We start from the raw sequence: 24,403 nt of genomic DNA, 5'->3' as shown, positions 1-24,403 counted from the left end.
CTTTGCATCATCAATGGGGACGGGAGAGGTTCCGGAGGATTGGAGGGTTGCGGATGTTGTTCTTTTATTCAAGAAAGGGTGTAGAGATAGCCCAGGAAATTATAGACCAGTGAGTCTTACTTCAGTGGTTGGTAAGTTGATGGAGAAGATCCTGAGAGGCAGGATTTATGAACATTTGGAGAGGTATAATATGATTAGGAATAGCTTTGTCAAGGGCAGGTCCTGCCTTACGAGCCTGATTGAATTTTTTGAGGATGTGACTAAACACATCGATTAAGGGAGAGCAGTAGATGTAATGTATATGGATTTCAGCAAGGTATTTGATAAGATACCCCATGCAAGGTTTATTGAGAAAGTAATGAGGCATGGGATCCAAGGGGACATTGCTTTGTGGATCCAGAACTGGCTTGCCCACAGAAGGCAAAGAGTGGTTGTTGACGGGTCACATTCTGCATGGAGGTCGATGACCAGCAGTTTGCCTCAGGGATCTATTCTGGGACCCTTACTCTTCATGATTTTTATAAATGACCTGGATGAGGAAGTGGAGGGATGGGTTAGTAAGTTTGCTGATGACACAAAGGTTGGAGGTGTTGTGGATAGTGTGGAGGGCAGTCAGAGGTTACAGAGGGACATAGATAGGATGCAAAACTGGGCTGAGAAGTGGCAGATGGAGATCAACCCAGATAAGTGTGAAGTGGTTCATCTTGGTAGGTCAAATATGATGGCAGAATATAGTATTAATGGTAAGACTCTTGGCAGCATGGAGGATCAGAGGGATCTTGGGGTCCGAGTCTATAGGATGCTCAAAGCAGCTGCAGAGGTTGACTCAGTAGTTAAGGAGGCATATGGTGTATTGTCCTTTATCAATCGTGGAGTTGAATTTAGGAGCCGAGAGGTAGTGTTGCAGCTATATAGGACCCTGGTCAGACCCCACTTGGAGTACTGTACTCAGTTCTGGTCACCTCACTACAGGAAGGTGGTGGAAGCCATAGAAAGGGTGCAGAAGAGATTTACAAGGATGTTGCCTGGATTGGGGAGCATGCCTTATGTAAACAGGTTGAGTGAACTCGGCCTTTTCTCCTTGGAGCGAAGGAGGATAAGAGGTGACCTGATAGAGGTGTATAAGATGATAAGAGGCATTGATTATGTGGATAGTCATAGGCTTTTCCCCAGGGCTGAAATGGTTGCCACAAGAGGACACAGGTTTAAGGTGCTAGAGAGAAGGGGTAAGTTTTTTTTTACTCAGCGGTGAGTGCGTGGAATTGTCTGCCAACAACGGTGGTGGAGGCAGATACAAAAGGGTCTTTTAAGAGACTTTTGGATAGGTACATGGAGTTTAGAAAGATAGAGGGCTATGGGTAAGCCTAGTAATTTCTAAGGTAGGGACATGTTCGGCACAACTTTGTGGGCTGAAGCACCTGTATTGTGCTGTAGATTTTCTGTGTTTCTATCTGTGGAAGGAGAAACAGCTCATAAAGGGTCCCAGACCTGACCTAAAGTGTTGACTGTTTCTCTTTGCACAGATGCTGCCTGACCTGCTGTGTCTTTTCTGCATTTTCTGTTGTTATTTTGAATTGGTATAATTCTGCTCTACAGAAGGATGTTTATGAAATTGTAATAGCGAGAATAAGCTATTAATTTTTTTCTTACAAACATTGTGAAATCACTATATGTTAGTTTGGAATTTAATAAGCATGTAAACTTTAATTAAGATAATGCCAACGAGAAGGTTTTACCAAAGTGATCGTTTTGCAGAGTCACACGTAGCATGTGATCTAGAAACCCAATTGTCATTTTAAATTACAACTCTTTGATGATGGGCTGCAGACCTGTAACCAGGTTTAATGTTCCCCAACCAATAGTTGCAAGCTATTTTTTATACCCAGAAGCCTGTTGAGAAAGGTAGTGGGTCCACTCTGAGCAGCCAGAAGGTACAAACATTGGCAATCTGAGCATCGTTTTCCATGTATATTTATATCCTTCTCTTACTCTTTTGTGAAAATGTTGCCTCCAGATTTCTTCCAGCAAAATTAGTTTCCTATCAAAAGATGACTGGAAAGTGATCTATTTGGTTAAAGGAGTGCTGTAGATTTTGTTGCATAATTCACCCACATCTGTTTCAGTTGTGGGCTTGCCTCTGAAATTTTGAAGCTCGAAGACTTGGCTTCAGCCAACACTGACTGCATATTCACAGCAGCGCAAACATCCTTTTGTTCATGTTGCTCTGCATAGAGGAAACTGGGTGGAGAACATGAAAAGTTAGTGGTCAAAGCCTGGGCTGGGTGGGGCAGGCACAGATCAAAGCCAAATGGGATTTTAGGGTATGGCTAGAGGTTGTGACCTTGGGTAGCTGGTGGTTGGGGTGACCACATGTCACCAGCCTGGGTGGATGGGGTTGTTAGAATATTGGAGATCAGGCTCTGGAGGGTGATGAGGGATGCCATGAAATCAGGGGCTGTGTTTTTGGCAGAAAGTGAAGTAAAGTTGTAGATAATGCAAAAGGACTGCAAGGAACATTTTGTTCTAAAAAGTAGTGAAATGTACCTACATGAGTCAGATTTTCAGCACTCTGCTAGGACTTGCTTTGCGAAGGGTTCTTTGAAAAGGAGGTAGCATTTTGAAAACATGAATGTTCTGGTAATGACCGAACATCATGGGCACTTATTTGAAACAATGCTCCCAAGGGAACGGAAATACTCACAATCACATTCCACTCCAGAATTAGCAATTTTCAGATGTATAGTGCAGAACCAGCACTACAGTTTCCAGGAAACAGTTCTTTCAGTTCCAAACCACTCCTCCTCTCCCCCCTGCCCCCAAAACTATGGGAAAATGGCTACCGTTCACTTGCAGCCATATTTTCGCTTGGATCAAAAGAAAAGGATATACGTATTCTTATAATGCAGCATTTGATTGACCAACAATTTGTAATTTGTAATGAATTTTTCAAGATAGGACAATTAGTTACAGAAATGCAAATATCTTCAGCAGTTGTGGAGTCAGGGTAGCTGCGAGTTAATTCAAAAGACAAGCAGTCTTAAAAAAACTGTTTACGTCTAACATCCCCGCAGTAATTAAATGGGTGCCTTTGTCTGTTAAAGAAGGCAGGCTGCTGGTTCACAGTGGGAGGACACTTAAGAGATTTGCTTTAGAAACTAACAAGGCAATCTCTTCTATTGACATTTGTAATATGCTTTATCAAAAAATGTAACATTCATTGATACCTTAGGGCCATCGAATCTGGCCATTGGATGTGGGACTTTCTGATTCTGTACCATTGAAACTACACAGAAAACAATAAATAAATTTTTAATTGATGCTCATTGAAATCGTTCATTTCTGATTTGCAGAATAATCAGCTTACGGACAAGTCTCATGAATTGAACCCTTGCATGACCCAGGAACTGCCGATATATGGCAAGAAATCACTGATTGTAATATTGCCCATAAAATCTATTGATGACAACATCGACAGATGTATACTTTTGAGTTTGCATTGAGGTGAATTGGTTGAGGTTGGTCAGATATATTGGCTGAATTGGAAAGTGCTGCCCACTGTTCTCCCTCAGGTTCCCCTTTACTCCACATTAACTTGGTTTGTGTTCACAAGATGGGGGTGGCACGGTAGCATAGCAGTTAGCGCGACGCTATTACAGCGCCAGCGATCGGGGTTCGATTCCCGTCGCTGTCTGTAAGGAGTTTGTACATTCTCCCGTGTCTGCGTGGGTTTCCTCCGGGTGCTCCGGTTTCCTCCCATATTGCAAAGATGTACGGGTAAGTTCATTTGGGTTTAAAATGGGCGGCACGGACTTGTTGGGCCGGAAGGGCCTGTTAACACGCTGTAAATAAAATTAAAAAATTAGTTAAAAAAGATTAAACCTATTGGTTGAGAAAATGCTGGATACAGGGCAGTAGTCAGATACTCAGACAATCTAATTGTTTCTCATGAGTGGGCCTGCACAAGCCTTTCCCACTCAATGTACAAGGAAATCTTTGCCAAATGGCAGAAACTTACACCCAGCATTAACTTAGAATCATAGAACAGTACAGCACAATACAGGCCCTTCGGCCCACCATGTTGTGCCGACCTATAAACCTCACCTAAGACTATCTAACCTCTACCTCCCCCATATCCCTCTATTTTAAATTCCTCCATTTGCTTATCTAGCAATCTCTTGAATTTGACCAATGTACCTGCCTCCACCACCACCCCAGGCAGTGCATTCCGTGCCCTAACCACTGTCTGGGTAAAAAAACCTCCCTCTGATATCTCCCTTGAACTTCCCACCCATTACTTTAAAGCTATGCCCTTTTGTATTGAGCATTGGTGCCCTGGGAAAGAGGCGCTGGCTCTCTACTCTATCTATTCCCCTTAATATTTTGTACACCTCTATCACGTCTCCCCTCATCCTCCTTCTCTCCAAAGAGTAAAGCCCTAGCTCCCTTAGTCTCTCCTCATAATCTATACTCTCCAAACCAGGCAGTATCCTGATACATCTCCTCTGCACCCTTTCCAATGCTTCCACATCCTTTCTATAATGAGTTGACCAGAACTGGACACAGTGGTCTAACCAGAGTTTTATAGAGCTGCATCGTTACCTCACGGCTCTTAAACTCAATCCCTTGACTTGTGAAAGCTAACATCCCATAAGCTTTCTTAACTACCCTATCCACCTGTGAGGCAACTTTCAGGGATATTTGGATACGAACCCCCAGATCCCTCTGCTCCTCCACACTACCCAGAATCCTGCCATTAACTTTGTACTCTGCCTTGGAGTTTGTCCTTCCAAAGTGTACCACCTCACACTTCTCCGGATTGAACTCCATCTGCCACTTCTCAGCCCAGCTCTGCATCCAGTCAATGTCCATCTGCAATCTTCAACAATCCTCCACACTATCCATGACACCACCAACCTTTGTGTTGTCTGCAAACTTGCCAACCCACCCTTCTACCCCCTCATCCAGGTCATTAATAAAAATCACGAAAAGCAGAGGTCCCAGAACCGATCCTTGCAGGACACTGCTAGTCACAGCCCTCCAATCTGAATGCACTCCCTCTATCACAACCCTCTGCTTTCTACAGGCAAGCCAATTCTGAATCCACACGACCAAGCTTCCCTGGATCCCATACCCTCTGACCTTCTGAAGAATCCTACCATGTAGAACCTTGTCAAATGCCTTACTAAAATCCATGTAGACCACATCTAATGCACTACCCTCATCAATCTGCCTGGTGACCTCCTCAAAGAACTCTATCAGGCTTGTGAGACATGATCTGCCCTTCACAAAGCCATGCTGGCTGTCCCTGATCAGACCATGATTCTCCAAATGCCCGTAGATCCTATCTCTAAGAATCCTTTCCAACAGCTTGTACACAGACGTAAGGCTCACTGGTCTATAATTCCCTGGACTATCCCTACTACCTTTATTGAATAAGGGGACAATATTTGCCACCCTCCAATCCTCCGGTACCATTCCCGTGGACAACGAGGACTCAAAGATCCTAGTCAATGGTTCAGCAATCTCCTTCCTCACCTCATGGAGCAGCCTGTGGAATATTCCATCAGGCCCCGGGGACTTGTCTGTCCTAATATTTTCTAACAGCTCCAACACATACTCTCTCTTGATCTCAACATGCTCTAGAACATTAACCTTACCAACACTGTCCTCAGCGTCATCAAGTCCCCTCTCCTTGCTGAATACTGAAGAGAAGAATACTGAATTGAAGACTTGCATCAAAGTTGTCAAACATTTTGGCTGTTTCTAAATGTGCCTGTCCCTGACATGCACAACCTCAAAAACTATTAAAAAGGAACAGAATTAATTTTTTTTTAAGTTATTAGAAATCCCTTTGAATGCACATGAAATGAAGACATAAACTTTCTTGCATGAGTTGGAATAAATACTGGCCAGTCACGATAATTCTGCTGGCATTTACCTGCAAGATTCACCTCATTGTTTCCAATTAGCTTTCTAAAGCTCATCTTCAAAATACCATTTCTAATTTGCTGTTAACAAAATCATACATCATTAAATGAATTACTGAAAATTTAATCTTTACCCTGACAAATTGTGTGACTGCTTTCCATTTGGGCAAAATATTTTTTGCAGAAATAACTTTGAAGCATTCATTAAATGTAAGAATAGCTAATAAGTTTCAACTGGCTGCAAATGCAAGTACCTGCATTTTGCAGTTAGATTGTATTTCCAACCTCTGTCAAAATATGTATTCTAAGAGCATCAAGCCATGTCATAGGATATGGGAAATTAAAAACCTGAAGAGGCTTGGGAAAATAAAATTTATTTCAAATGCTTTGATGTTTCCTCAGTATTTAAGCTGTTGCCTAGCAATGTCCTGCAAATTGTATTGCTGTGTTGAAAGACAGTACTGTGGGACTGATCAAAGTTCATTTATTTTTTGCTCACTTTGCATGTGTAGAAGATAATGTATGATTTGACCGAAATATTCTTTTGCTGTATGATTTCATTCATGGAAATGTGGTCTGGAAAGGTTAACGAGCAAAATATGAAATAAACATATGGCTGTTTTCTTGCTGGCTACACTCAAAATGTGACTTGAGGGTATAATAATACTGCAATTTATCTGACAGTTACAGGAGCTCACTGATAAGGGCAAAGTAAGAGATTTAGGTAAGGTAAATGACTGCTTAGCCTGTGCCTAAGGGAGTAAAGCAGCATCGGATATGTAATGACCTTTTTACACAGTGTAAACCAAAAGATCTTATGCCTCTGAGGATTTTTGCTACATTCTTTAATCAAACATGCTACTATTGAGTAATTTGTTCAGAGAACAGATCTAATGACATTGTGTATTGTCTTGCAGCGTATTCAAATTCTAGGTGGTTATTTGAGTCACTAAAAATAATGCAATGTTTACGGTGGTTTTAATCATATACTTTTAATAACTAACAATTAGGGAATACAGCAGAAGTATTTTGGGAGTGGCTTTCCCTTAAGCATGTCAATAATAGCTTTACTTCAATCATGCTCTGCATTGATGTCAATAAAAGTAAATATTGTAATAAGAGAGTGGAATGGGCTTTTGGTCCTCATGCTAATCAACTTCAAAATTCTTTCTCAAAAATAAGGTACTAAAGAATATTAAATTAAATTTGATCTCAGTCATTTTGCTCGGTTGCTAATATGTAGGTGTTCACAGAATAACTTTGAAGATTATTGCATCTGTTTTCATCAATGTCTAATCGTTAAGGTTGTCAATAAATCTGCACAGTTTTATAATTGATATTTGTGCATGTAGATTTCATTGCACATATAGGTAAAACAATGAGTCAACACTGAAAATGTTATTAAATGCCATTGTATGTTTCTAAGAATATGTTCTTTGACATGAAATGTCTAGCTGTTCAGAGTTGTGAAATGAAGCTATTTATGTGTAAGGAAGTGCAGTCAGCAAACATTTATACTGTGTGCTAGATTTTTCTCTGTGATTCTTACCCTTATGGAGGATGATTCAGGGAATGATATGGAGGATGCTGAGAGGATCATCGGAGGTGGATTTGTAAGGGTATTAGGATGGGTTAGATTGATATTTTTGGGGTAATTGGTTGAACTGAAGATCTCGCCAGGTTGGGAGGGATGCTTGAGGGGGTATCAGGGAGAGGTTCACTGGCAGCTGATCTCAGACAGTAAGGAGTCCTATGTAGATGAAGCATTAAACAGATTACATTTAGCGTCAAGTCATTTCTCGTAAAGAGTTTTGAAGGTCTCCTGGTGTCCTGGCCAGCATTTATTTTCTAGCCAACATTCAAAACATTTAATTTATGGCTATTTATTGGAGCTTGCTGTGTGCAAGTTGACTGTCACATTTCCTAACTTCGGAGGTAATTCATTGACCGACCTGTGCTTCAGGATTCCCTGTTCAGATCAAGCTGTGGTAATAAAAGTTTTTACATTTGACACTAGTTCTCAACCTTCTCAAATTGCTTGCCTTCTTGTATGGAGTTACAGTAGGTCAGAGATTAGCCATTAGTTCTCTGAATTGCAGAGCAGGCTTAAGTCGCTCCTATTTCAATGCACCCTGAATATCTTTGCTTTTCAAGCAAAGATTAATTTTGGTTCTGAACACTACAGTTGATTCTCCATTTATAATCGAAGGCACTGGTGCATACCTAAAAGGCTTGATTGTTTTGTTTGAGGAAACAATGTTCTGATTTGCTTTTTGAACTTGAAGGTTGTAATCTTAAGTTTTAGTTCCTTCTTCCTAATAAACGCCAATTACTTTTATGATGAACATTTCATTTCAGTTGATTCATCATGGCAATCTATCTGCTTCACATTTCTGTAAATGTCTGATTTGATCTTTTTCTATGGCTGCATATTCATGAAGGGTTACCCAAACCCTTCAGGGTTGATTCACTTTTGATGTTTGGGCAAACCAGGTTGACAAACTATTCCGGTGTAAAATAGACGCCTGACGGACTAGATGGGTGATGAGTCAGGGAAATATTGGTGGAACACAGCGTCACCATAATTTGTAAATAGAAGGCCACTTATACAGTAGCAAAGCCAGTCCCATTTTTTTTTAACATGAAGATGGTGATATATTTGCATATGGTTCAGAGTGTTCATTCTGTACTTCCATCCATTTACAATGTGGCCCAGTGGTTTATAGCAAGAGTTGGATGTTTTTGTTCTTATGGGTAACTGTATATTTGGGAACTTTTAAAGTAAAAGATTTGTGAATTTATCAGGTTTGTCTGAAGGAAGAAAAATATAAAACAGAGCAAACGGTATTCTGAATTATAGAGTGTTGTCAGTCTCATATTAAGAACTTACTGGAAGGTAGTTCCATGTCTTGGTTAGTCATGTTGCTGGAAAATATCTGTATATAGATTGATTTAGGTGGAGAGCTGTTTTGAATGTGCAGTCATTTGTAATATTGAATTAAATTTACCGATCTACTAAAAGAACAGCGAGTTAACATGTGAGACAGTACGTGGTTTACTGGTGCCTCCTGCAACGAGAAATGCAATATTGTTTTGTTTTTCAACAACAGTTTCATTTGGAACAACTATTTGGAAAAGTTGTTTTGAAATGTAACAATACAATTGAAATTATTGAATAGCAGGTAATTATAAATTTTAAATTTGATTTTCTTAATAGAAGTGTAATGTTGAATGCATTAAACTTTTTTTGAATTAACAATCATGTCCATTTGTGCAGCATGGTATGATGGAGAATATTTACATTTTTGTGTTTAGTCCAGAAAGGTTATGGACAATTGCCTGAAATGAAAGAAATGAAGTGTTAATGATTGTAGTCTTTTATTGGATGGCAATCCATTATTGTAGTTGTGATACAGAAATGAGATCTTCAACTGAATAGATTAATTTTATTTTTTAATTCCAGATTGGACCCCAGGAAATGACAGAGATGTGTTTCTGGGTCAAAGCGAAAGAAGAAAAATTTGAAAGTCCCGATCTTTTCTCAAAACTAATGCTCAGTTTTGCCAAACAAGCAAAAGGTAACAGTTATGTTTCCTGCAACTATTTGCAATTTTTTTCATTATTTTTGGTTATTTGAAATGTTGCATCTGATTGATGCAAGTTCAGCTTCAGGATGCTCTACATTTGAAACGTTAGCTGGATTAACAATCTCTAATTCTCAAGTGGCAAATTCAGTATCATACAATTTTTGCTTGAATTTGATAAACATGAAATTATGCATGCATAATATTGTAAGTATAAACCTGAACTGCACAACATTTTTATAGTAAATTACTAAGGCAGAGAGCCAATTTTTTTTCAAAGAAAATCATATAATACATCTGGAAATCTAAATAGTACAGTACCTCCGTTTGATGTATATAAGAATGAAATTTAACAGGTTTGAAGTTGCCTTCATTAGTCTTTAACTCCTGGTTGAAAATTTATTTACAGCTGATTTTATATCCATTAGAAATATCATGTTAATCGGAGTTGTTTAATTTGTGAAATCAAACATGGTTAATCTAGTCAATATTGACAAACTTTTTTTAAAAATTTAAAATGGAAATTGTAGTATATTGTTGTATCAATGACAAGAACCTCCTGCAGTTTAGGTTAAATAATTTGATGGGGAAAAATAGTTTGTAAATAACTGTTACCATGAGGAAATAACATAAATTAGGGCAATCACAATGATCCTTGCCCTCTTTCAACTTTGTGTTCTCACTTAAATTATGGAAGATACACTGGAATTTACATTGAGAAAAATATATTGGTAAATATAGAAGATGTTGCCCAATTATTGAGGATTAAATTGGACAACACCTTCTATATTTACCAATACATAAGCACAGGTGGAAATCAAAATGTTGTCATGCTTCTCAACAACCTTGACCACAATGGTACCTGAAATACCAGAAGGATTTGTAGTACCAGTACTGAGCCACACTAAAGACACCAAAAAAGTTAAGTTGTTTGTCAACTTAAGTGTGCTGTGTGAAGTTCTTCTGTTTAGTTGAAGAACCATTGTAATTCCTCCTCACAAACATCACAGATGCATTATTGAGGACATGGCAATGCAATGCATCTCTAAGTTTCTGCATAGGAGCTCACTAAAATCACTAGGGAGTTGTTAGCATAATGTATGGTGAGCAGGTTCCCTTGTGGCTGCCAGGAAAATTAAGGCTGATAAATTTTTCCAAAGAAGTAGCTTTAATGAAAATTCTGTCACATCATGGAATCCAATTTATGAGAAGTTCTATTGTACAAAATATAACAATATACGGAATAGAAAATAGTTACAAATTAGCCTGTCCAAAGAAGCTGATGGATCAGCAACTGATTTTGACTTTGAGTTTTATTGAATCTCCGGGTATATAACCCACTTGAGGTTAATTAGGGGTACTAGTCTTTCTGCAGTTGGGTTCCCTGTTGCTGCTGTTTACACTGTAAATGGTGCAAAGAAGATTTTCCATGTACTGCCTTTTAAATTAATGTACAGATCTTTTATTTTCACAGACATGTTGGTTTGGCTCCCTGTTGCTGTGCTGAACATTTATGAAATCCATGAGCATGAACTTCATAAATGTTCAACAAAGAAACACTTATCGAGTCATGGAGCTAAACAGCATGGAAACAAGCCCTTCCGCCCAACTCGTCCATGCCAACCAAGGTGCCTGTCTCAGCTAGTCCCATTTGCCTGTATTTGGTCCATATTTGTCTGAACCGTTCCTGTCCACGTGCCTGTCCAAATATCTTTTGAACACATTTGAGTAATTGGACTCGTCACTACTACTAACTCTGGCTGGTCTTTCCAAATAACCACCACCCTCTGTGTGGTAAAATTTGCCCCCCAGGTTCCCTTTTAAATCTTTCCCCTCTCACCACAAACCTATGCCCTCTAGTTTAAAACTTCCCTAGCCCAGGAAAATGTTTGACTATCCATTTATCAATGCTCCTCATGATATAAACTTCTCTAAGGTCACCCTTCAGCATCCTTCGTACCAGGGAAAACAGTCCCAGCCTATCTAGTCTCTCATTACTCAAGCCCTCCAGACCCAACCACACCCTTGTGATTTTTTTTCTGCACCCTCTCTAGCTTACTCACATCCTCCTAATAGTATGCGACCGAAACTGCACGCAATACTCTGTGCAGTCTCACCAATGTCTTGTAGAGCTATAACGTGACGTCTCAACTCTTGTACTCAGTGCTGCGACTGATGAAGGTAGGTGTGCCATATGCCTTCTTCACCACCCTGTCTAACTGTGTTGCCACTTTCAGGGAACTATGTACTTGTATCCCGAAGTGTCTATGTTCAATGACACTTCCATGGCCCTGCCTTTCAATGTGTATGTCCTGCCCTGATTATCTTCCCAAAACGCATCTCTTTGCACCAGTCTGAATTAAATTCCATCTGCTATTCCTTGACCTGTTTTCCCAGTTGATCAATATCCTGTTGTCCTTGGACATCCTTCTTCACTGTCCACTTTTCTGCCAATTTTGGTTTCATCTGTTAACTTACCAATTGTGCTGTGTACATTCTCAACCAAATTGTTAATATATATGACACTAAATAGAAGCCTTATATATCAAGTCTAAAAATTAAGTTGTCATTAATATTTACCCAAAACAAAACTATAAATGGAGTATAAAAATGCTTGAGGTCTGGATGATGGCATCACTTGTTCTTGCAATGTAATAACTTAAGGCAACTTGTTAAATAGATGTGAAGTGAATGGGAAGTACAAATATAAGAAATGCATGTGCTTGCTTGGAAGAATTTTAAGGCTCAGATGGTGACTTGTGTCCTTTTAGTTATGGAGCTCTGACATGCCAACTCCACTGACTTTGTGAATATGCTATTGATATCTGCTTGTACCTCAAATGGCAAACCATGAAATTACTCAGTGTTAACTTGCTGACTTGCAGATTATTGAACAAGGCTTGAGTTGGGACTTGAAGAATGTTACATAAACAATTAGGAATGATAGAAATAAGTTTAGAGAAATTTTGTTGTTGAACTGGACCAAAGGCGTTTCACTCCAGTCGTTTTATTAAGGTGTGAGACAGCTTCAAGGATATGTTAAGTATTTGATTATTTGATTCTGTCTCCTTCCCTCCATTTCAACATTTTTGCTGCTTCAACATCAATTTACCCACACACACACACACACACTTTTTTTTCCTTTCTGTGTTTGGTGGTTCATGGGGTTACAGAATGGTGCTGGTATATCTTGACCAAATACATGGATGGTAAGAGTTGACAAGCTAATTATCCACTGGAAAATGATGGGCATATTACAGTTCCGTTAAGTCCTATCTGAATTGCTGCTCTCAGATTTCCAGCATGGTTGTCAGGATTTGTTAACTACATTAATTTTTCCTGTTTGACCTCAGGATATTGAGGAGGATCTTGGGCCTAATGACTCAAATCATGGTTTTTCTGTAACGGGGGAGCTTCTTTTCTGTTTTTGATGTAAAGTTGAATGGCAGGAAGGTTACAGAAATATGTTGCATTTTAACATAGAATAACAGCAACTACTTATCTGTACCATATCAATATCTTCCCCTTTCTTTTTGATGTTGGTTATATAGCATGTGTAGCATTACATGTAGGGCTAACAGGGAGAGTAACCTCCATTCTGCACAGATATCAGTGATCTTCTTCCTTACGTGCTATTCAAATCAGTTCTGTGGCTTGTGTGCTAATGACTTTGGTCGTACTTAACTAGGAAGCAGTGCATCTCAAACTGTAATCCCCTGTGATATTATTCAAGTACCCCAGATTTATATGGTAAGTTTACTTTTTCAGTGTGGTTGCTTAACAGTATGTTACCTTTGGTAGTTAGAAGAACAGCTTGTATTTATACAGCACCTGTTAAGATAGCAAAAAACATCATGAGGCACTTTCACAAACAAAAGAATTGAGTCTGAGCGAATCAGGAGAAATTAGGACATATAAGCAAGATATCGCCCAAGTGGTTAGCTTTAAGGAGACTCTCAAAGACAAAATAGGAATTAGAAATGCATAGGGGGTGATTTCAGAGCTGAGGACCGAGGCAGATGGATACAAAACATCCAATGGTGGAGCAATTTAAATTCTGATATGGGCAGGATGACAGAGCAAAGCTATCTTGGATGGCTATAGGGCTGAAGAAGATTAGCCAGGCATGAGGCCAAAATAAAATTTGAAAATAAACATAAAAAGTTTGAAAGAAAGAGCTGTTATAGACTAACAGAGAGTGGGATGATGGATGGTTGGATGGAGTCTCTGGACAGGATAGGCTGATGGTGAAAAAGCTGGTTTGCAGAGGGTACATTAAGGGAGGCCCATGAGGAGTGCATTGGACTGGTCAAGTCTTGGCATGATAGAGGAGCGGGTTTTTAATTGAAATCAACATCCCAGCAATTGAACCATAAACAGTTTACTAGTATATCTCATTGGTTAGCATGTTTACTAAAGAATCACTTCAATGTTTTTTCCAGCTATTTTACATATTATCAAAATGTATGACATGGATTAGGTCAATGCACAGGATTCAATTCTCATATATCAGTTGCCATCTAGGTAAAGTGACAAGTTAGCAGAACATGTATAACTCTTTACAGTAATTCCTATTTTCTATTATGGAGCGCCACTATCTCATAAGCATTAACAATAGTGATGTGCTGCTTCTCTAACACGATTTTCTATTTTAATTTTTGAAATGGTTTGATAGCTTTTTTTAAAACAGTTGCTCTTTCCACTAATAATCTTGCTTTTGATGGATTATGACTCAATATTTTAGAGTGGTAGCTAATTAAATGAGTAATCAGAGTTAGAGTTGCTCTTTGTTATGGGTGCTGTACAAATTCCTTGTGAGTTGCTTGCCCACTAGACAAACTTCATGCTGACAGACCTGTTGTACATTAGTGGATTAAAGTGAAGGATGTCAAGGTCCTATCTATTTCAATAATGCATGCTCCACCTCTTGTAATGACCTCTTAAGGGACATCTTGATAAACCCCTCCTGAAATCTACTTATCGTCACCAAGTGTGTCTAGCTGTACAGAAGCTGCCCTTCACAAATCTGTTCTGACTTTTCCTGATGAGTTCAAGTTTTTTAATTGTTCACTCATTTAATTGCACGTTCTAAACTTTGGAAGTTTACCCATAAGCAGTTCCAGTATTAAATAATCTTCTAAAAGTTTATTAGTTTCTACATTTGACTGTTTATCCATATTTCTATTTATATCTGCACATTCATTAAATATAGATAAACAAATTCAGTTCTCTATTATTGTTTGGTAAATCTCATTTTGTCATATTGATATAAAATGCCAATGGGCTGGAAAGAACTGATGAAAGTGAGCTGACTGATATATCGAGAAACTGCAAGCTTTTGTAGAACGTGCAGTGTTAACTTGCTAAAGGGAAGTTCTGGATCCAAGGTTGGCCTTGACAGGTGCAATGCAGTAATGAGATCTGGTCCATACACATGCTGCCCACAGAACGACTGACAAAAGACTTTGACCAGCAAAGCCATGCACTTAGCTGTCAAAGCTGTCAAATTACCATGTCTGCATGTCCCTGACATTTAGAAGTATTCAAAAACTATTAAAATATGAATGGACCATTTAAAAATCATGTGAAAACACTTTTGAATAATTAAAAGCATAAAGGCAAATGTTTTAAAAAAAGAAGTTAATTTATACCTTATTTTCTGCTACTGCAATTGAGTAAATGGGCTCATTGTTCCTTCGCCAGATCTCACCTGATGCACTTTTAGTGAACAGTTTCTCTAATGCATGTGCTGGGGAGGGAATTCAACAAGTTTGTGCATCGTTACCATGATGCAGGAATAGACCGTTCGACTTCTCATGCCTGCTCTAATTTTCTGTAAAATCATAGCTGATCTCTTACTTTGGCGCTGCTTTCCTGCACTATCCATTCATTCTGATTCAGCAACTGGACATGTTTGGAAACTGGATTAACATTGGTAATGGCATAGCAGCTGGAAAATAGCTAGTAGGGAGGCAGAAGAAGAGGAGGAGGGCGAAAAGAACTAAAGGAAAGATTTATTGTTGGTTGGGTGACAGGGTTGTTAATACAAAGGAAATTATGATGTAAGCAAAAGGGTTTGGTGCTTTGATAGGCAACAATAAATTTGTTACGAGATTCATTATTTGCTACCTGAAAATAACAAAAGCAATTGTCATAATCAAAAATGAGTAATATTGACTCCAGGAAGTTAGAAAAATGGGTGGGTAAAACAAAAAGGTGAGGTGCTTCATCGGAAAACTGTAGGACAGGACAGACAAACCAGAATGATAGTGGCAGGTAAGTAAGTTGGCAAGCAATCAGATGTTCAGGTTAGTATTTCTCTTCTGTGTAGAGTTGTTCTGTAAAGTGTTTGCCTGGTCTACATTAGGTCTCTTCATTGCAGAGGAGTCTGTATTGTTTGCTAAAGCAGCAAATACAGTAAAGTAAATAGAAATAGGAACAAATAAATTGGTATTCATTGAGATCAAAATGTGGATCTTGGACTGTACTAACAGATGTAGAGATATGTTGCATTTCCATCATTTGCATATAAAGTTGTTCTGGAACAAGAAAATGGTATTTCAAGTCATGGAATGTTCCCTCCAATCTGCTGAGAAGGGAGGGAATGAAATATATTTGACGTTGGTGTTATTCTTCAGGTGATGAAAACTGGGGAGGGCACCATGCTGAATGTGTCGGGTGAAAGGTGACGGGGGGGATTCATCACAGTTCTGGGAAGGAGGAAAAGGGGAATGTGTGGTTCTGCCAAATATAATACCAGTTCAACACTCCTGTTACCAGAATGAGTGCTAATTTAAGTAGGTCCATGATTTATTTTGCTCAGTTAACTAATGGCTGAAAGAAAAAGGAGCAACAGAATGTTCAGAAGCAACAATATTTGTGGTCAGTTTACTTATGCATAGAGAAATAAAAACTCTACCAGAAATAATTTATAAAAATAAATATTGCTGATTATGCCCAATTATGAGGAAACTGCAGTGTTTTATCAAACATTTTGAAATTCTGATAGGTAGGCCGGTGATGGGAATGTGTCAATGAGTTATTGAGATGAAAGATTCACCTGAAATTCCTCCTTTGCTAATTCGTGTCAGGGTCTTGATTGGAGCATATGATTGTTTTCATTATTAGGCTTGAGGAGGTAAAATCATGCACAATACTTATGTAGGTGAGATGTGTGGGTGGCTGGCAATTGTGTAGTTTTATCTCAGAATGAATCATTGCCTTCAGGAAAATAAGTGGAGGAGAAAGGCTTATTTAATTATGACTGCAAAACCCTTAATACACTTGTTGAAGTAATCATTTAATCCACTTAAAATTCTTGCTGCTTTCAGATCTGTTCCTACCTTTGCACAAATGCTGTAACATCCAACTGACCCCTTTAGAACTGAATCTCTGTAATATAGAACTGACAACTGGCACTTCCAGCTATTGCTCAGTACATTTGTGTTCAGTGCCAATGAGAAAAGATTTTTGACAACTCACAGGGCATGATTTTTTTTCATTCTTGTGGAATAGGCTTTGGGATTCTCCTTATTCCAACCCTCCCGGCATGGAAGCTCAGTATGCTTTACCCACTGTCATTCACCTATAAAACAGAAAACTGAAAATTTGTAAAATCATGGCAAATAAGTGACAATGGAAATGTAAGTGCAGACTCCAATTTGAGTGGAGACTCTATTGGGCTGAAGAATAATGAGGAGTTTTATTATTATTCTTTGGAACGTAATCCAATGTATGTTTACCCTGCTGAACATAAAGTAATTTGACAACTTGAAGCCTTTTGGCCAAGGCAATGTATTTATCTGCAGAGGGTCAACCAAACAGTGCTCAAAATAAGTATATAGACAGTACATAACAGGTCATTTCACAATCTCCATGTTCTGTATTGGTAGAGTACGGCATTAAAACCAGAAAATATGAAGTTCCTCTCATGCTTCTGAAACCAAGTAGGTAAATCACAGCATTCCTATCAGCGACTGCAGTTACTGGCAATTAACAAAAAACTGTTAATGGCTTTTTTTGTCTCTCAATCCAGGTGATCTTGGAATGCTCAATAAGGCAATGAATGACCATGTCACTATTAAAGTGCAGAATGTTTTGGATGTAAATGTAGGTGGGCTGATCAGTAAGTTTGCAGATGAAACAAAAATTGGTGGAGTTGTGGAGAGTGAAGAAGGTTGTCAAAGGATTCTGCAAGATGCAGGTCAGCTGGAAATGTGTGCAGAGAAATGGCAGATAGAGTTTAATTCAGACAAATGTGAGGTGTTACACTTTACACAAGGAAAATATGGAGTAAATGGCGGGACCTTTAAGAGCATAGATGTACAGAGAGATCTTGGGATGCAAGTCCTTTGCTCCCTGAAAGTGGCAACACAAGTTGATAAGGTGATAAAGGTGTATGGCATACTTGCCATCATTGGTCAGGGTGTTAAGTATAAAAGCCAGGAAGTCACGTTGCAGCTATATAAATCTTTGGTTAGGTCGCATTTGGAGGAAGTGTGCAGTTCTTGTTGCCATATTACAGGAAGAATATGGAGGCTTCGGAGAGGATGCAGAAAAGATTCACCAGGATGTTGCCTGGATTAGGGAGTCTTTGCTATAAGGAGGGCTTAGTCTTGGATTGTTTTCTCTGGAGTGTCGAAAGTTGACGGGCCACCTAATAGAAGTATATAAAATTAGGAGAGGCATAAATAGGGCAAATAGTCACAGTCTTTTTGCCAGGGTGGAAATGTCAAATACACGAGGGCACAGATTTAAGGGGGAAAGTTTTAAAGGAGATTTACGAGGCAAGTTTTTGTACACAGTGGTAGGTACCTGGAATGTGCTGCCAGGGGAAGTGGTGGAGGCACATACAATAGCAATGAGGCATTTTGATGGACACATGAACAGACAGGAACTGAAGGATTATGGCCCTTGTGCAGGCAGATAGGATTAGTTTAGGTTGGCATAATGGTTGGCACAGCCATCATGGGCTGAAGGGCCTGATCTTGCGCTGTACTGTTCTATGTTTTATGCCCATCCAGTGAATCTGCAAGTGTTTTATTGCCAGTATAATAAAAGGTATGCCTTGTAACATCCAATAACAGAGAGACCTTTGTCCAGTGCCATAAAACAGTCATGGTTATAATACAAAAATATCTTCCTTCACAATTTAAGTATATTTCCAATTATTTTAAATTTTGAAAAAGTTTCTTGCGTTGAGATAAACTTTGAGATTTTCTTAATTGTAACGGCTGTGTTCAGACTAAATATCTGTAACAATCCTGAATTATAATGTTATCTTTGGAACAGCAGAGACTGTGAATACTTTGTCATTTTATAGAATTTACTTCAATATATTGGACTCTTTATGAAGTTCATAATGCCAAGATTTGCCACTTGTCTTTGGTTCTTTATGTCCGTTCACATCACTAAAATGTAAAAAGGAAGACGAATGTAGAGTTCTTGGCTGTAACTGTTACTGAGTCAGAGATCATAAGTTCTGATGTTTAAATAAGGAATTAGATATTTGATAGAAATAGGAAGCTAATAGTTAAGTTGGACTTAAATAAGTTGCTCATGAAGGGAAATCAGCACAAATTTGGGGAGAAAAATGAACAGTTTCTGTGCTGTACTTTTTTTCTCATTCTTGTAGTGTGGATATTTGTCCAGTATATTTGTGTATTATATTTAATGATTGGTGGTATTTATAAATCAGTAATGAATAAATTTGATGTCAAGTGTTATTCAGTTTTATTAAGTACGTCTTCAGTTTTCCATGATTAGCATATTAAATATATTAATAAGATTCCTCATTTTAACTACCTAATTTCCTACACAATGAAGTTTGCATTCCATGCAATATTGAATAATTATTAACCTATTCAGTATCCACTAAATTTATAAATGATTCTTCTGTCAGAAAAGGCTATTTCAATTGAAAATTCCAAAGCATGGTCCTGACCTTCTCAGTTACATTATAAATACACCAGGGATGTAGCAATAGTTGATTTTAGCTTTAACTGGAATCCAGTATTTAAGGGAAATTAAATGCGGCTGTAACGATACAAGGCAGCAGGTGCTGGAATCTGTTGGGGGGGGGGGGGGAATCCACTGGAGGAACTGAGCGGGTCGAGCAGCATCTCTGGAAGCAAAGGGATGGCCAACAATTCGGGTCAAAACTCTGCATCAGGACTGAGAGTGTGGAGGTAATATAGAAGTGAGAGGAAAAAGTGAGTCAGAGACTGGAAGGTGATAGATGGAACCAAATAAAGGAGGGGTGATGGGTATACAGAACCACGTCGGACCACACGTCTTCCCACCCTGTGTCCTGTAAGTACACCATAGCTTTTTTTCAGCATATCTGTCCCTGGCGATTCTGTTCTCAAGATGAGCTTTTCTGTTCTTCTGAAATGTCCTTTTTCTTCTGGAAACATGGTTTCCCCTCTGCCATAGTTGATGGAGCCCTCACATGCACTTCCTCCATTTCCTGCCCATCTGCTCTCAGCCCCTGCAAGACGGAACAGAGAGAGATTTCCCCAAGTCTTCATTTTTTACTCTGCTAACCTCCATATCCAGCATATCATCTCTTGCCACTTCTGCTATTCTGCCAGCTGCAACAGCATCCCACCACCAGTCACATCCCCTCTCACCACCCCCCTTTCTGCAGGGACCACTCTCTCCTCCATGACTCTCTGCCAACCTACCCCTCCCATCCCCTGGTACTTCCCCCTGAACCATAGGAGGTGCAGCACTTGTCCCTTCACTTCCTCCCTCATCACTATCCAGGGACATTAACAGCCCTGCCAGCTGAGGCAGATATTCACATGCAGCTCTTCCAACATGGTCTATTGCATTCAATGCTTGAGATGTGGCTACATTGGCGAGACAAAGTGTAGATCAGGCAACTGTTTTATAGAGCTGTCTGCAACAGCTGTCTCGAGCTTCCAATTGTATGTCATTTCAACTCCCCTTTGCATTCCCTCACTGGCTTGTCTGTCCCTGGCCTTCTCCACAGCCACGGTGAGGCTAAACACAAACAGGAACAATTACACCTCATGTTCTGCTTGGGTAGCCTGCCACCCAGTGATATAAACATTGAATTTTCCAATTTCAGGTAACCCACACCTTGTGTTCCTTTACACCTAGGTTCTTCCCTCCTAATAAACCAAGACTTGTTGCTCTCTCCCATCTGATTCCATTTGCCCATCACCCACTAAATTATCCTCCTGGGTTTCTTCTCCCTCGGTTCACTTTTCCTATCTCCTTCCCCTCCCCCACCATATTCTTTCTGCCTAATCTCCACCCCTCAACTGGTTCCACCTATCATCAATCAGCCTCTGTCTCATCTCCCTCCTTCTTCTATGTACTGGGTATCTTCCGTCCACACTCTTGGTCCTGATGTAGGGTCCCTTTGCCTCCACAGATGCTGCTTGACCCACTGAGTTCTTCCAGCAGTTTATTAAATGCAACAATACACTGAATCATTTAAAGACAATTACTTCATTAAAAACAGCAAATTAAATAAATCTATAAACCTCATTATGATACCAGCCTTAATTATACTGCATGAATTTCTCCAGCTCTAACTTCATTGAACAATTGATATAATTGAAAACCACTTGAATTGTATGATTTGTTGATGAGGCATTCGGTCACTGAACCACAGTTACACTTCAGAACATACTATTTGACATCTGTTCTGTCACTTTACTGGCACAACATTGGACTAATCCCATTACTCTGTTTTCTAGAGAACATTCCCTTCACACTTGGATAATCAAGATAAACATAAACACATAAACTGTTAACATGAGTTGGAATTTATTTTTTCCCCCACAAACCACATTTTTTATGGATGGTTATTTTAACTGGCAGAAGTCCTGATATTATTGAACTCAAATTTAGTCAAGAATTGGTGAAATTGAGCATCTTGCCTCAGTTAGTGGGTAAATATTCCAGCCTTCCATATACAATGAAATTGAAAAGTTTTAAATGCTAATGTTAGTGGTCATTTATTTCAAAATATTTTTGCACATTGTATTTCTTGAGGTTATATTGCATTAACTTTATTGATATTGTAGTTTGTTGGTTCAATAAAATGGAATCTTTTTTAGTTACTACAGAGGCATGACAAACCTGTCTAAATTTTGTTTCTGTTTAGCTGCACAACTCCTAAGTATTTAATGTTAATAGATTCTCATTAAGTGTCTGTAGGTGACATGGCTTAAAAAGATGATGGTAATACTTACAATTATTTCTTCACTTTATACCTCATCTTCAGGGATGACGTTGGGGGCGGGGTGATTATCCTCAAAGTCCAGTATTAATTTCTATTTATGTGCAATAGTTGTCAATATCACATATGTAAGCATGCATAAACCCACTGTTACAATTAGCTATCACTATTTGTTTACATTACACTGTGAAGCTTGGTAGCAACTTTTTGATTTTGGCATGGCTATAGTAACACAAAAGTGCTGAAGTCATTGCCAATGATGCAACATTTCTCTACAGGTTATGGTGTTTCACAGAGTTTTCCACCATAATTAAGGGAAAGTAATAACCTGACAAATATGTTAGGTACTTAGAAGATATTCTTGCCATAGTATTACCCTGAGGGTGTTACCCTTTGTGGCATGACATAAAGTGAGTTGTTAAGCATTGCACTAAACAGAAAATTCTGTTTTGCAAACTCTTTGGCCCTTAAAGAATCTAATGTGGATTGTAATTTCCTCATGAATATTTCAAATATAGTCTAATTTCTGTTGTGAAGTATGACATTTTTACCTGCTAAGCATTAGAATTTTTCTTTTAAAACTACTAAATATTGTTGGGTACTTTGCACTGCAGTTCCTTTCTTCTGGATTTTCGATTCAGGTCCTCTAGGCATTTCACCTGCAAATGAGAAGAGTTTGTTAGACATGAGCAGTGACAGCAGATGGCATAAAAACACTTGCTTTGTTTTGCATAAAATTCTGCAATGCACAAGACTTGTCAACAGCACAGGCATTAAACACCTGAGTCACAGTCCAACCAGAAGTTTGAGATGATCTTCAGTCTTAGCTATTGAGGCCAATCCTACCTGGCCTTCTGTAAAGGAGTCCAAGGACTGCATATTATTGGTTTCATCGTCAATGATCACCCATACCCCTTACCCTCATTTGGTGCTCTAAGAGAATTCCCCCATCCCCTTTCTGATCATCACCCCAGCAACTCCATCCATTCACCGTCTCGGCTTAATCTCCCCCTACGCAATTTGTCTTTTCGTCACCTTTCCTCCTCCCCAGATCGTCTCCCCTATTTCAATTTCCATCAACTTCCAACTTCCCAGTCTTTCATCCCCAGTCAGTAGCATTCTTTGAGCAAAGGTAAGTTGGATCTTAGAGGAAAGATGAGTGTGTCATTGCATGTGGCGACTGCTTCACATGATGCCTTGGATTAAGAAGCTTGTGCTACTTGTTCTTAATGCTTTCCTGCCAACCTGATTTCAAGATTGTTTTTATTAATTTGCATTTATTAATCCAGCAGCTACTTTAATCTTGTTTATGTATATCCCACTTTTTTCAGTCATTGTTTACAATCCAAGTTAAGATCATACCTTTTCTTTTGTTGCCCATGAAAATTCTCTAATGTGATTGGCTGCTCAGTCAAGACATGGCATCATTTTTGTTGGATTTTCAGGGGCTGATACCTGACAACAACCACATTGGAAAAGGAATTGTCCAGGCCACAGAATTAGATTTTTTTTATTTGTGAGCAGTTTCTTTTCATTCGTAGTATGGACCAATGTTTCACTGTTGATTAGAAAATCCAGGCTTGCAATAATGCAATCCACAACAGATTATCCCTGTGTTCACCCTGATTTTGCCCTATCACAGACACTCCCCTGCCCCTATTAGAGAAGAGAGGTTATAAACATTGGTTAGGCCATAGTTGGGATATTGCATACTGTTCTGGTTGTCACATTATGGGAAGGGGATGATTGCAGAGAAGATTACCAGGATGTTTCCTGGGGTAGAACATTTCATAGATTTATACAGCATGGAAACAGGCCCTTTGGCCCAACTCACCCATTCTGACCCTGGTGCCCACCAAGCTTGTCCCATTTGCCCTCATTTGGCCCATATCCCTTTAAAACAGTCCTATTATTCAAATGCCTTTTGAATGTTGTTATTGTACCTGCTGCAACCACTTTCTTTGGCAGATCATTCCATATATGCACTACCCTCTGCATGAAGAAGTTGCCCCTTGGGTCCCTTTCACCTCTTGCCTTAAACCTATGCCCTCTAGTTTTTAGTTCCCATTCCCTGGGAAAAAGACTGTGTGTTTGCCCTATCTATTTCATTTATGATGAGAGATTGGATCGGTCAGGCTTGTTTTCCTTAGAGCATAGGAAGCTGAGGAGGGACATGATAGAGGCATACAGAATTATGGGAGGCATTGATGGGAAGGAACTTTTCCCTGGGAAAGGCATCTAAAACCAGAGGACATGGGTGTAAGGTAAGGAGTAAGAGGTTTAGAGGTGATCTGAGGAAAATCTTTTTTCACCCAGAAGATGGTTGAAGTATAGAACGCACTGCCTGGGAAGGTGGTGGAGACGGGTACTTTCATAACATTTAAGATACATTTTGATAAGCATTTGGCATAGTGGGGAATGGACAGGTGCTGGTAAATGGGATTAGTATGGATATATGCTTGATGAATCACATAGACACGATGGGTTGAAGGGCCTGTTTCTGTGCTGTATGATTCTGTGACTATATTGAAACTTTAAGAAAAACATGCAAAATTTTTACAGTATTTGTAGATTAATGCATTCTCACAGCAACTAGCTTTTTTTGGGTGGGGGGGAGTGGGAAGGGGAGCCCATGCATAGCTGCTTAAATGTTCTTCTATTTCTTAATTCTACCA

At 39.2% G+C, this 24,403-nt stretch overlaps 1 protein-coding gene across 1 annotated transcript in view; it reads left to right on the top strand.

The window, feature by feature from the left end:
• The window catches only part of diaph2 (diaphanous-related formin 2), a 547,192-nt gene that overhangs the window by 224,008 nt on the left and 298,781 nt on the right, over window positions 1–24,403 (top strand). The window contains exon 18 of the mRNA XM_052020928.1: window positions 9,391–9,505. Within this exon, the coding sequence (XP_051876888.1) occupies window positions 9,391–9,505 (115 nt within the window). The remainder of the gene's footprint in view (window positions 1–9,390; window positions 9,506–24,403) is intronic.

Source organism: Pristis pectinata, chromosome 8 (genome assembly GCF_009764475.1).
Source record: "Pristis pectinata isolate sPriPec2 chromosome 8, sPriPec2.1.pri, whole genome shotgun sequence".
Taxonomy (NCBI): Eukaryota; Metazoa; Chordata; class Chondrichthyes; order Rhinopristiformes; family Pristidae; genus Pristis; species Pristis pectinata.
Note: the sequence above shows the minus strand (reverse complement) of the source record. Positions and strands in the feature narration are given on the sequence as shown.